The sequence below is a fragment of the Humulus lupulus genome, chromosome 8 (assembly GCF_963169125.1).
Source record: "Humulus lupulus chromosome 8, drHumLupu1.1, whole genome shotgun sequence".
NCBI classification, from domain to species: Eukaryota; Viridiplantae; Streptophyta; class Magnoliopsida; order Rosales; family Cannabaceae; genus Humulus; species Humulus lupulus.
Genome location: NC_084800.1, coordinates 16,067,217 through 16,079,681, shown reverse-complemented (window position 1 = coordinate 16,079,681; position 12,465 = coordinate 16,067,217). Strand labels below are relative to the sequence as shown.

Here is a 12,465-nt window from a genome sequence, read left to right as displayed (position 1 = left end):
CCTAGTTAACACTTTTCTATATATTTTATACTTCCTAATTTTTCTTACACATAAAATTGTAAGTAAGAGTTTTATCTTTTTCAGGGATCTTTCGTTCAACAATTTCATAAATGAAAGCAAGGAATTAAATGGAAAAGAAAATGTGTAAGGATTCAGGAATCACATCATTTCGAGCCAGTTTATATGTACTTTAGCCACTATTTGCGTAGTTTAAAAATTACTATATACACTAATTACAAGAGTACGTACACTCTATGATATATAATCTATTGCACAGCAACTTGTTTTCCTGCTGCCAGTCCTGTTCCGTTTGTCCCCCCGAAATGTACGTATTGGATTCCTTTACTTAGTTTACATTTTTGAAGAAGCTAGTATATATTGTCAATTATATAAGATATTGTTGGCATGCAGGAGAGGAGTGGACCATTTGATGAAGGAAAGTTGTCCCAAGTGTATGTAACTAAATAATATCACCTCACCTGTTCAAATATATATGAGATTAATTACTAATAAATAACATGTGATATACATGTTTTCCTTTCTTTCTGTGGCATATATACAGACCATGATTTGATGCACATAAACTGTGGAGGTGAGGAAAAAGATATCGATGGAGCTCGTTATGACCAAGATAACGAAACAGCACTATATGGTGTGAATTTATCCAGCAACTGGGCTTTCAGTAGCTCGGGGAGCTTTTTGTCAACTAGTACAAATTCCAGTGATTATATAAAAAAGGTCAAATGTGGAATTTCAGTTGATGAAGCACCTCTGTATGAGAAAGCTCGACTGGCTCCCGTGTCTCTAAACTACTATGGGTATTGCTTACATAATGGTAATTACAGTGTCACACTTCATTTCGCTGAGATTGTATACGTAGATCAAGATGACGATGACCCTGATAATGATTACAATAGCCTAAAGAAACGTGTATTCGACATATATATTCAGGTATATATATAACTATTCTCTCTTACTTATTACTTTCATATACATATATATATATATATATGATAGCAAAATGAATAAAAACGTTGTAGGGTGAGAGGGTACGAACAGATTTCTATATCAACAGCAGTGCGGGACCAAACAAAGTAGTTGTTGAAAACTATACCACTACTGTGAACAACAATCAATTGGAGATTAAATTGTACTGGGCTGGAAAGGGGACTAGTTCAGACGAACCACCTGATTTTAATGGGCCTCTCCTATCAGCCATTTCCGTTGCTCGTGGTAAAATTAATATTGTTAGCTTAATTTGAACTACGTTATTCAATATAAATATACACAATTTATGATTATGAACCCTTGTGATAGTAGCAGAGTAAGTACTGTGGTTGTCGTAGTAGTAGTAGTAGCTACTATGATTGGTCTAATCAGCAAATTTTTATTTCCTTTTGTTTATTCGAAATCAGATGTCCCAAAAGAGAAAAAAGGACTATCTCGTTGGCAAATAGCATTGATTACGATTGGATCCATTATATTTGCTCTGCTACTTTTTTTGGCTTTCGCTTGGGTTATGGGATGGCTGGAGAAGGAAGAGCTGCACGGTGAGAAAACAATTTTTTAGCAAATTAGTGTAGCTAGTTACTATAATTAATTTTCTTTACCATATAAGGTATTAGTTGTTTTTTTTTTAATTATAATGCATGTAATATTTGATATCTGCGTCGAACAGATATAAAAGTAGACGAAAATAAAACTGTTACCCTAAAAAAATTAATCGCTGCAACTCAAAGTTTTAGTAAAGAAATGGAGATTGGGAAAGGTGCTTCGGGGACAGTATATAAGGTACATTTAAATGTCTTTCTAATATGCTGTTCGGCCCTATATTAATATATCATTAATATTGTTGAAAATGAAGGCTGAATAATTTTTAATGTCGATCTCTGTTTTTGTGGAATTTTAATTAATTTGAACAATTCATATGCACTACCGTGGATGGGATGGCGTAGGCTGAACTGTCTGATAACCACAATGTTGCTGTGAAAAAGCTTTCCACTCTATCCGAAGAAGGAATCCAAAAATTGAACAACGAAATTGTTAACATCCAAAATTTGAAGCATGAAAACCTTGTTCGGCTGTTTGATATTCATGTAGGAAAAGACTTGTGTTTTCTTGTATATGAATACATGGAAAATAAATCCCTGGAAGATGCTTTGCTTGGTAAGATTTATTTTCATAACCTCTTGCTAATTAGATAATTATAGTGCTCGCAGTTTTTTTTTTCTTCTGTTAAGAATCATAAATGAATACAATTTGGTTGTGATAATTAGATTTGATCTAGTTTTAGATGATTTCAAAAAGTTAGAAATGAAAATTATTAAAGTACTTATTGCTGAGATAGTAACAATTGTGCTAGCTTGTGGATGATGTGTAGGCCCAACAAGAAAAGTCCAACTTGAGTGGAAAACAAGATTCGACATTTGCCTAGGAATTGCCAAGGGTTTGAAGTATCTACATGAGCTTCCAAGACTGAAGATGGTTCACAGGGGAATTAAAGCTGCTAATATCCTTCTTGATGGAACTTTTAAGCCTAAGATCTCAGACTTTGGGTTGGCAAGAACTTCTACAGAAAGTGATAATGCTATTCAATTTCGACGGGTAATGGAAGAAGCATCAAAGTAAGTATATATATATTTATGATCACTTATACTACGTACTCGAACTAGCTACTCCCAATAGCTCTTCTCATTATCCTTTTCGTTGTGATACGTATATATATATATATATATAGTGGTTATATGGCGCCAGAGTACACAGCGAAAGGAACGGAATTAACTGAAAAATATGATGTATACGCATTTGGGGTAGTTCTACTTGAAATTGTCTGTGGGAAGAAAAATGTAAGTCCAAGCAGGAAAAATAATCAAGAGATTGAGATTCTTGTGGACCAGGTAATTGATCAAATTAACTTTGTAAAGGAATTTGCGTTTAATTTGCTCTAGCTAATTATTTAGCTAGAGTTCTAATTAAGCTAATGACATTGTTGATGAATCTATGATACAGGTTCGCGTAACAGAAAAAAAAGGAACTCTGCTGAAAGATATGCCAGACAGTAGTATGGACAACATTTATGACACAAAACAAGTCATTACTGTCCTAAAGCTAGCAATGATGTGCACCAATATATCTCCTGGTGTTAGACCCACCATGTCTCAAGTTGTGAGTGTTCTAATGAATAAGAAGACCCTTGAAGAGATTTTTGAAGAAGATGATATATTTAAATATGAAGACTTTGCGGAAGACGACTTTAATGGTAATATATAAATGATTTTTTTTCTAAGAGAGAGAGAGAGGTATAAGAGGGGAAAAAGAAACAACAAAAATAATAATAATTGCACCGCATTAATGATTGGTGATTTAGTTATATAAATCTGGTGGCATGACCAACTGAATTAATGTAATTGAAATCGATGTTTGATTTGTACTAACATCTATCACTGACTTGTTATGTGAGTATGTGTAGTCTGTAGATGATTGCCAAAGTATGGTTTCTGATATATCGTACAAAAAAGGACATTCAGTAATATTTGTATTCTATATGTATTATGTATATACATATATTATATACGCATTAATTTATATGTTTGGCTTGAAATTGCAGGGAATATAAAAGTAAGTGATGAAGGAGAAAGAACTGTCACCCTCAAAGAATTAATAGATGCAACTCAAATGTTTAGCAAAACAATGAAGATCGGTAAAGGAGGTTTCGGGACAGTTTATAAGGTAGTTATATTACAACATCTTTATTAATTTCCTACTAAAAATTAGTGTTGAAGAGATATATATAGTTTCTATTTCTATAATATATATATAGCTATATACATACATAGTGATCGGGATTTTGACCCAATATTTTGATTGATGCATATACACAGGCCATCCTGCCACGTGATAATTATGTTGTTGCTGTGAAGAAGCTTTCCACACTTTCAAATGAAGGAATTGACAAACTAGAAAAAGAAATTTGTAATTTCCAAAGTTTGGGGCATGACAATCTTGCTCGGCTCTTTGATTTTCACCTAAAAGAAGGCTTGTGCTTTCTTATTTATGAATACATGGAAAATAAATCTCTAGCTGATGCCTTGTTCGGTAAGCATTTAATCCCTTTTTTTCTTTATCTACAAAGGCACTACTAGTGTCCAACAACATGAAGGAGGAGACATACTGTTATTGGTGTAATTCAATATAGAGTTTCACACATTTGAATTTGAATTTAATAAGTATTAATTATGAAGTATCGCTAACCAACCGTAGGGTGTCACCTCATGTGCTGTTTGACAACTTTAAGATGCTAAATAGCAACCCTCACTATATTTATATTGTGTACTTTAGATAGTACTAGTTTTACTGGTAAAGGGCTTATATTTTCATATTACTAGCATGGGAATGAAATTATAAAGCATGATATAGATTTTATTTTTCTACCTCAATTCAAATATATTCTTATTTAATTAACCTAATAAATATAGGATGCTTCTACGTATTTGTATAGTGCATGTATTTTTCCATTAGTAATAATTAATGGCATTATATATACATATATATATATGTCTATGCAATAACCAAAAAAAAAATCTTAGTCATTATATCTAAAATAAAAGTCATTATAATTTTGATCAAACTGATTTATATATATATATAAAAGTGCATATTTATGAATCTTAACATTTATGAATTGTAGATCCTAAGAACATAGTCGTACTCGACTGGGAAACTAGATTCAACATGTGCCTAGGAATTGCAAAGGGTTTGGAGTATCTACATGCGTGTAAGATTGTTCACAGAGGAATCAAAGCTGCTAATATCCTTCTCGACGGCAGTTTTAAGCCTAAGATATCTGACTTTGGATTGGCTAGTGCTTATGCAGAAAACGATAATGATTCTACTCAGTTACTCAGGTTCATGAAAACAGAAGCATCAAAGTAAGTAAACGTGGTTAAGCATATATATACTATCCTAAGTTCTAGTTCAAATATTTTCCATTTTTAATAAATTAATTACCATCTTTGGTTGATTTGTGTACAGTGGATATATGGCGCCAGAGTACCCAATGATTGGAAAGCAATCAAGTTTTAAATATGACGTCTATGGATTTGGGGTGATTCTACTTGAAACTGTTTGTAAAAAGAAAAATGTCAGCCCAAGCAGTAAAAGCAATCAGAAGCTTGAGATTCTTGTGGACGAGGTGATTAATTAAGCAATGTCATTATAACGGTTTTAGGTTTTGCTTGAGTTATTAAGCTAACGGCATTATTGGTAATCTAAAAATACAGGTTTGGTTAGCAGATTCAAAAGGAAGGCTGTTAGATATGCTCGACAAAAGTTTGTCCGTTAATGAAAGGGAACAAGTGATAACTGTCCTAAAGCTAGCAATGAAATGCACCAGCATATCGCCTAGCGTTAGACCTACTATGTCTCAAGTCGTGAGTGTTCTAATGAATGAGAAGACCCTCGAAGAGATTTCTGAGCCCGCAGCCTCTCGAGAAGCTGATGTAATTAGTCAAGACTTTACAGAAGACGTTGTTAGAGATGCAGATTCATCAGCATAACTTTTAAAATGAAGGATATATAATAAGAGGGAAAGAAAAAACCAAAAAGAACCTCTGCACTATAATGTTTAGTATTTAGTTATTTTAATCTGGTTGCACTAAATTACTGTACGTAATTAATATAGCAATATAGATGATGACTTTGATTCGTAGTAATCTTTATCACTGAGATATAGATCAACATTATGAAGTATATATGAACTTGGCTTTCTATAGATGTTTTGCAAGTGTGATGTTTGTATATAAATGTGTTTACTGCGTACCAATGATACACCTTGGAGACCACATAGAATTGGACTTAGGCTTATTGTTGATGTGTTGTATTTTATTGTGAGCCTTGTACGCGGGCTGAATAGTATATGATAGTGATCTTCGGTGTAATAGATAGAAATCAATGAAATGAATATCAGAATTGTTCACTCTCTAGTCTCTCTCTATACTTTCTCTTTTCTCTATGTGTCATCCTATTCTTCTTCTTCATTATGTGGGAGTATAAACACTCCAAGTTTTGGCAATTCTTGATACCACTACTACAAAAAAGGGCAATTGTGTCAGTCAAACGCGTCAGTCAACGCCGTTGACAGACGTTGTTGACCAAAAATTAGCATTTGTGACAGTTAGGCACTGCCACAAATGATGGGGCAATTGCATCATAACATACACTGACGCTGTTTAATGGGGTCGTTTGTGTCAGTGCCCCACTGACGCAAACGGGCCGTTAACAGCGTCAGTGGGGCACTGACGGTAACGACCCATTTGCGTCAGTGAGGCACTGATGCAAACGCCTAGGTGAAACGCGCGTTTCACTATGGAGCGTTTGCGTCAGTGCCCCATTGACGCAAACGGACCGTTACCGTCAGTGCCCCACTGACGCAAACGGCCCCAATAACCTAAATAAACCCTCATCGTCCCGTGTACAGACCCATTTACCTAATGTTCAGAAACGAAAATGCTTGAAAAACCATAGAAACCAGCGGCGCCTCCTTCCACATTTGCTCACCTAGGTACATTTTTATCAAATTTTTTTTCACTTTTAATGTAAAAATAGTGATTTATATATGTTTATGTAACTTATATATAGTTTTTTTTTTAATTTTTTGTATAGATTTTGTATTTTTGAAGATTGTAGTTTGAAAACCCATAAACTTTCTTGGTTTTTTGGGGTTTTCTACATCAAGAACCCACATTGCTCAATTACCACAAGTAAGTGCAATTTTATTAATTTCTGTGATTTAAATTTAATTTTTGTGATTTTTTTTTTATAAATTGACATAATTTCAGATTTTTTAATTTTTGGATAGTTTTATATTAATGATTATGTTTAAACTTTTCATTTTAATATTTGATTTTTTTAGAATTTTTTTATTATAAGTTATTTTATTTTTATTAACTTTTTTTTAAAATTTTAATTTAATTTCGAATTTACTTATATAAATGAGTGTATATATATATTAACGGATATATTTTGTATAACTTTCATTTTATTAATTTTTTAGTTTGATTATTATTAGTAAATTTTTGTTTATATTTTGTTAACTTTTTAAATTTATTTTTAAATTTTGCGTTTAATTGGTTAAATATGTATATATTAAAATTATTTGTTTTTTTAAGTTATATTTTATTATTGATTTATTTAGGATATTTATAGTCAATTTTTCTTTATGTGATTTGTTAACTTTTTTAAAAAAAAAAATTTATTTCGGGTTTAAGTATATAAATGAGTACATATTACAAATTATTTTTTTCTTAAGCACGTTATTGTTTATTTAGTTACAATATAGTTTTAATATATTTTTCTTTATATTTTGTTAACTTTTTTATTATTTTTTTGTTTATTGTTATATTTGAGTAGGTATTTTGTTGACAACTTTGTTGGTGAGATCAAGTTTTGGAGGATTTTATATTAGAGGTAATATTTTAAACCTTAATGTATAATTAAGATATTGAACTTAGTAGAATGTACGAATTATAAAATAGTGGAGATAAGATCTGGGACTGTGTGCTGCGGTGATATAAGGTTGTAATTATGCATGTTTGATTGATTACTTGATTTGTTGTATTTATGTGATGAATATAGGTTTATTTAAATTTTGGGAAATATGATAGAAATAAGATAAATGCTGCCCAATTTTTTGTAAGATTTAGTAATTTGAGCAAGTTGGTGAGGAAATTTTAGTTTAAGTAGGTTTAATACTTAGAAATTTAGAACACACAAGAGTACATATATTAACTTTGATATCTGAATTACTTTTATAGTTTTGATCACAAATGTTAACTCTAGATAAATGTTTAAAAAAAATTATAATGTTGTTTTTCTGTTTCTGTTGCTGTTTTTTTTGTTTTTGGTGCTGATTTTTTTTTATCAAAATAGACCAGGGAAATTGGCATAAAAATTTGCAATTTCCCTGGTTAATACTTTATGTGACAGTGCCCAATTGACGCAAAAAATACTCATTTTTAACATTTGTGGCAGTACCCCACTGACACAAACCAGAGTGTCATTTGCGTCAGTGGGGCACTGCCACAAATGCCAGATTTGTGACAGTGCCCCACAGACGCAAATGCCAAGCGTTTGCGTCAGTGGGGCACTGCCACAAATTCCAGTTTGTGGCAGTGCCCCACTGACGCAAATGACACTCTGGTTTGCGTCATGGGCAATTGCGTCACATATCAAACTGACGCAAAAAATCAATTGTGGCAGTTATAAACTGACGCAAATGGCCTTTTTTGTTGTAGTGTACCAAGGTCTGGACTGCTCTTGAATAGAGAACGGCATTCAACACCATCTCCAACAGAGGATGAAAATTTTGTATTAAATTTGTTTAAAAAAATGAGCGAATACTATATTTTGCCTATATTATAATATAAACAACATTAATTATAATAGCAAAAAAACTAAATATAAAAAGTAATTTGCCACATGTTATATTTTGTGATAAATTTGGTACAACTTTTAACATGTGTCAAATTTGACACACATTCTTGCCATTTGGTCTATTTACCAACTTCCAGGTTTTGTTCTTGATTAATGCGTCCATCTCTTAATTCATAGCTTTGACCCACTGCCTAGAATCCTTATCTCTCATAGCTTCCTCATATGTAGCAGGTTCAGTTCTGTCTAGTCCAATTAACACTCACGAAAGCACAAGTCAACACCTCTTCCCAAGCATTAAAATTGAATTTTTGAGTCGGTTTAGGGATTCTTCTTGTTCTGTCTCTAATAAGCTGGTAGTCTGTCAATGTTTCAGCTGGTTCTTTCTCTTCTAGAGTAGGTTCCACCTAACCTGCATTATCCTCATGAATTTGTTCTGCTTGATTTGTTCTTACTTGGTCTGGTTCATTTTGATGAGGTTCTGCTTGCATTAAATCTAGTTTTGCTTGTGTTGTTTTATGTTGATTCATTTATGCATGATAGTTTATGATTGTACCTGCATGGTTAGTGTTTAAACCTGCATCTACACTTGAAATAGGGTTAGTAATGCATGGTTAAACATCTTCATTAAAAACAACATCCTCACTTAGTATAGTCTTAAGTCCATATTTCTCTTTAACCCATAATCTATATCCATTAGTGCCTTCTGGGTAGCATAAGAAAACACACTTTAGGGCTCTAGGTTCTAGCTTGCCTACACTTTGGTGTGCATAAGCTGCACAACCAAATACCGTTAAACTTGATAGATCAGGTGGTTTTCCTGTCAAAACTTCCCCGGGTGTTTACTCAATAGAACTAGATGGGCACATATTGACTAGATAAGCAGCAGTTAGTACAGCCTCTCCCTAAAAACATTTTGCTAATCCTGATTGTAACATGAAGCATCTTACTTTGTTCATTAATGTTCGGTTCATTCTCTCAGCAACCCCATTTTTTTAGGGGTTAACCAAACTGTTCTATGTCTTTGAATCTCAGCTTCCCTACAGTATAGACCAAATTGATATTTACAAAATTCTAGCCCGTTATCAATTCTTAGGGTCTTGACTCTATGATTAGTAAGATTTTCCATTAAAGACAAACTTCTGAAATACTTCATTTTTAGGCTTAAGTGAAAACACCCAAACTTTCCTAGAATATGCATCTATTATTAACATAAAATAAGAACACCCCCATGAGTAGAAGTCTTTTTAGGATGTATTCTAGAATTTTCTTAGTTTTGTGTGCCCCTGTCTTGAACCTAAGCTGATGATGCTTACTAAGTATACATGATTCGCATAAGTCCACCTTACTTACTCTGTCATTGCCAAACAAGTTCTATTCACTTAGGATTTGTAGCCCCTTTTCACTAATGTGCCCCAATGTTCTATGCCATAAAACAGCCTTTTGATCTTTCGTTGCTTGTGTCAAGGTATTGTTGCATTGAGTCATTGGTTCTCCTTGTAGGTAGTATAAGCCTCCATGTTTGTGCCCCTTTATGATAATCATTGCCCCTTTACTCAGCTTCATTGTACATGCCTCAATTTTACTCACAATACCCATGTCATCTAGAACACTAATTGAAATCAAATTTCTAGCAAGATTAGGAACAAACCTGACACCTGTTAGTGATCTTACAGCACCCACATCAAACATTTTAAAACTTACTGTACCCAATCCTTCTATTTGACATGATTGGTTGCTTCCTAAAATGACTTTCCCTCTAGTTGATTCCCTGAAATCAGTAAAAAAAAAAAATTAGTGTTAGTCATGTGAAAAGTACAGTCTGAGTATTCAATCGTCTTTGAATGTTGTAGCTGAGACATAGACTTTTCCACTGTCATAACTGTTGGGGTTTTATGGCTTTATTAAAACTCAATTTCTTTGTAATCTCATTTGTTATCAATAAAAGAATAGAAATCATTTTTGACTTTGTCAATCACTTTGCTCACATGTTTATTTTCATGATTATTTGTTTAATATAAACTTCTATTAAATCCCGAGTATATAGCTAATCGTATTTATAGTGACGTAATCACAGTGGAATATAAATATGATTATATGTTAAAAAATAAGTTAATCCTAAAATTAGTTAGTGCACAGGATTTACATTGACTTGTCAATCTATGATATGTTCTACTTACACATTACAGTGTTATGTTCTTTCCAGAACATTAGCAAAGTAAATAAGATCGGATGTATTTGTTACATTGGACTGGACTGATATTGACAGTTGATAGGATAAGTAAACAAACTGTTATTATCTATTCTAGTCATATCATATAGGTGACTATATGTCAATTCAATCTCAATTCTAAGTGGTTAGTATTCTAACTGATTGTATTATTTGAGTTATTTGATTTGTTCGTTACCAGCTTACCCTACGGACTAGCCCATACTTACATCTTGGGAACTCGGTAGTATAATTGGGTGCGAGTGTTAATCATAGATATGAACATGATCTATAGCTTCTGATGAAGAAGTGAAACGATGGTTTCCTTTTAGTTTGGTTCAAGGTGTTAAATGATAGAGATCTCATTTCAGTAATTAAATTAGTTTACTGAAATATCTTTTACAAGGAACTAAGTGTTTTAAGCATAAAATACAATGAGGGGTAAAACAATATTTTAGTCCCATCTCATTGTAGACCGTTTATAGAGGATTGAGTGACAATTATGGTTGTAACAATGGATAATTAATATCGTATCTATATTTGTTATAGAGCGTTCTATGAATTCAAGAGTGCAATTCCAAGTCTTTAGTGGAGTCACGATGAATTAATAAGTTAGTAAATATATTTGTTAGATTTATGATAACTTATTGGAGCTTGATTTCATAGGCCCATGATCCCCACTGTACCTTGGATAAAATCATCTAGATAGTCTCAATTAATTGATTTGATTATCAATTAGAATTATCAAAGTTGACCAGATCAATTTTGGATAGTTTCACATAGTTATGTAATTTAGAGAAGAAAAGAGAAATTATGGTAGATTTATTAATTAAGATAAGTGTGTATCTAAATTAATAAATAAGTTTAAATCAATGTTTGAATTATAAATAATTAATTTTGTAAAGGATTTAAATAATTATTTAATTAATTAAATCAATAGAAAATAATACAGACCTTCATTTTAAGTCCAGTGGGCTTATAATCAAATGAGAAATTTCACAGGTCTAAAGCCCGTGATAATTTAGACCTAGGGTTGATTATTGGCTATTATTTTATTGGTGTTTTAATTAAATAAATTCCCTAATTGAGTCTATAAAAGGAATGTTAAGAGAGAGTTGAAAGCATAAGTCCAGACAAGTTAAAACACAAGTTTCTGATAGGTTTTAGATTCTCTCTAAACATAAGTCATTTTCTAAGTCTTATTGTTCTTCTCTCTGTATCTATCTCATGTGTTGAGAATTGCCCACCCTAATCTAGGTCATTCTAAGGATACTTTGGAAGGTTGTGAAGATAATTGAATATCAGTTTAGTTTCTTGTTATACCTTGCGACAGAAATGATACAAGGTTTAGAGAAACTGAATGAATGACTCATTCACTCCGCTGCGTATAATGTAAGTATTCTTATCATTATTTCTCTTTGAATTAAATTTTAGAAACATGTTCTAGGTTATCTCATATTAATTTTTTTAATATTACATCTACGTGAAAATAAATAAAGATCATATATGAGTTTACCTAACAATAACCACTACTTATATTGGCCTACTCTGACTTATTTTTGAATGAATGGTAGTCTGATTTATTTGTTTATGAGTCTTGTCCTTCTGCTTTGAATTTATTCTTCCTTATCCAGAGATAGCAATCCCCTTTAAAGTGTACTGGTTTTCCACAATAGTAGCACCATTTCTGGTCATTAGGTCCTCTTAAACTTGATATGCCTCTGTTGTTATTAGGTCGCCTAGAGTGTCCTCGATGTTGACTCCTGCCCCGATTATGATAAGATTTCTTATGTTGAGGCTTACCTTGACTAAAATTCACTTATCCACTT

General features: G+C 32.4%; 1 protein-coding gene across 4 annotated transcripts in view; it reads left to right on the top strand.

The window, feature by feature from the left end:
* LOC133794792 (probable LRR receptor-like serine/threonine-protein kinase At1g53430) overlaps positions 1-5,981 on the top strand; it is a 51,466-nt gene extending 45,485 nt beyond the window's left edge. For all 4 annotated transcript variants that reach the window (XM_062232198.1, XM_062232199.1, XM_062232200.1 and 1 more), the window contains 16 exons: positions 85-144; positions 278-325; positions 412-452; positions 563-951; positions 1,041-1,233; positions 1,416-1,550; positions 1,679-1,791; positions 1,956-2,166; positions 2,381-2,624; positions 2,738-2,897; positions 3,010-3,259; positions 3,608-3,729; positions 3,882-4,095; positions 4,688-4,928; positions 5,032-5,191; positions 5,280-5,981. In XM_062232198.1, coding sequence (XP_062088182.1) covers positions 85-144; positions 278-325; positions 412-452; positions 563-951; positions 1,041-1,233; positions 1,416-1,550; positions 1,679-1,791; positions 1,956-2,166; positions 2,381-2,624; positions 2,738-2,897; positions 3,010-3,259; positions 3,608-3,729; positions 3,882-4,095; positions 4,688-4,928; positions 5,032-5,191; positions 5,280-5,555 — 2,857 coding nt within the window. In that variant the 3' untranslated portion in view covers positions 5,556-5,981. The remainder of the gene's footprint in view (positions 1-84; positions 145-277; positions 326-411; positions 453-562; positions 952-1,040; positions 1,234-1,415; positions 1,551-1,678; positions 1,792-1,955; positions 2,167-2,380; positions 2,625-2,737; positions 2,898-3,009; positions 3,260-3,607; positions 3,730-3,881; positions 4,096-4,687; positions 4,929-5,031; positions 5,192-5,279) is intronic.
* The last annotated feature ends 6,484 nt before the right edge of the window (positions 5,982-12,465 follow it).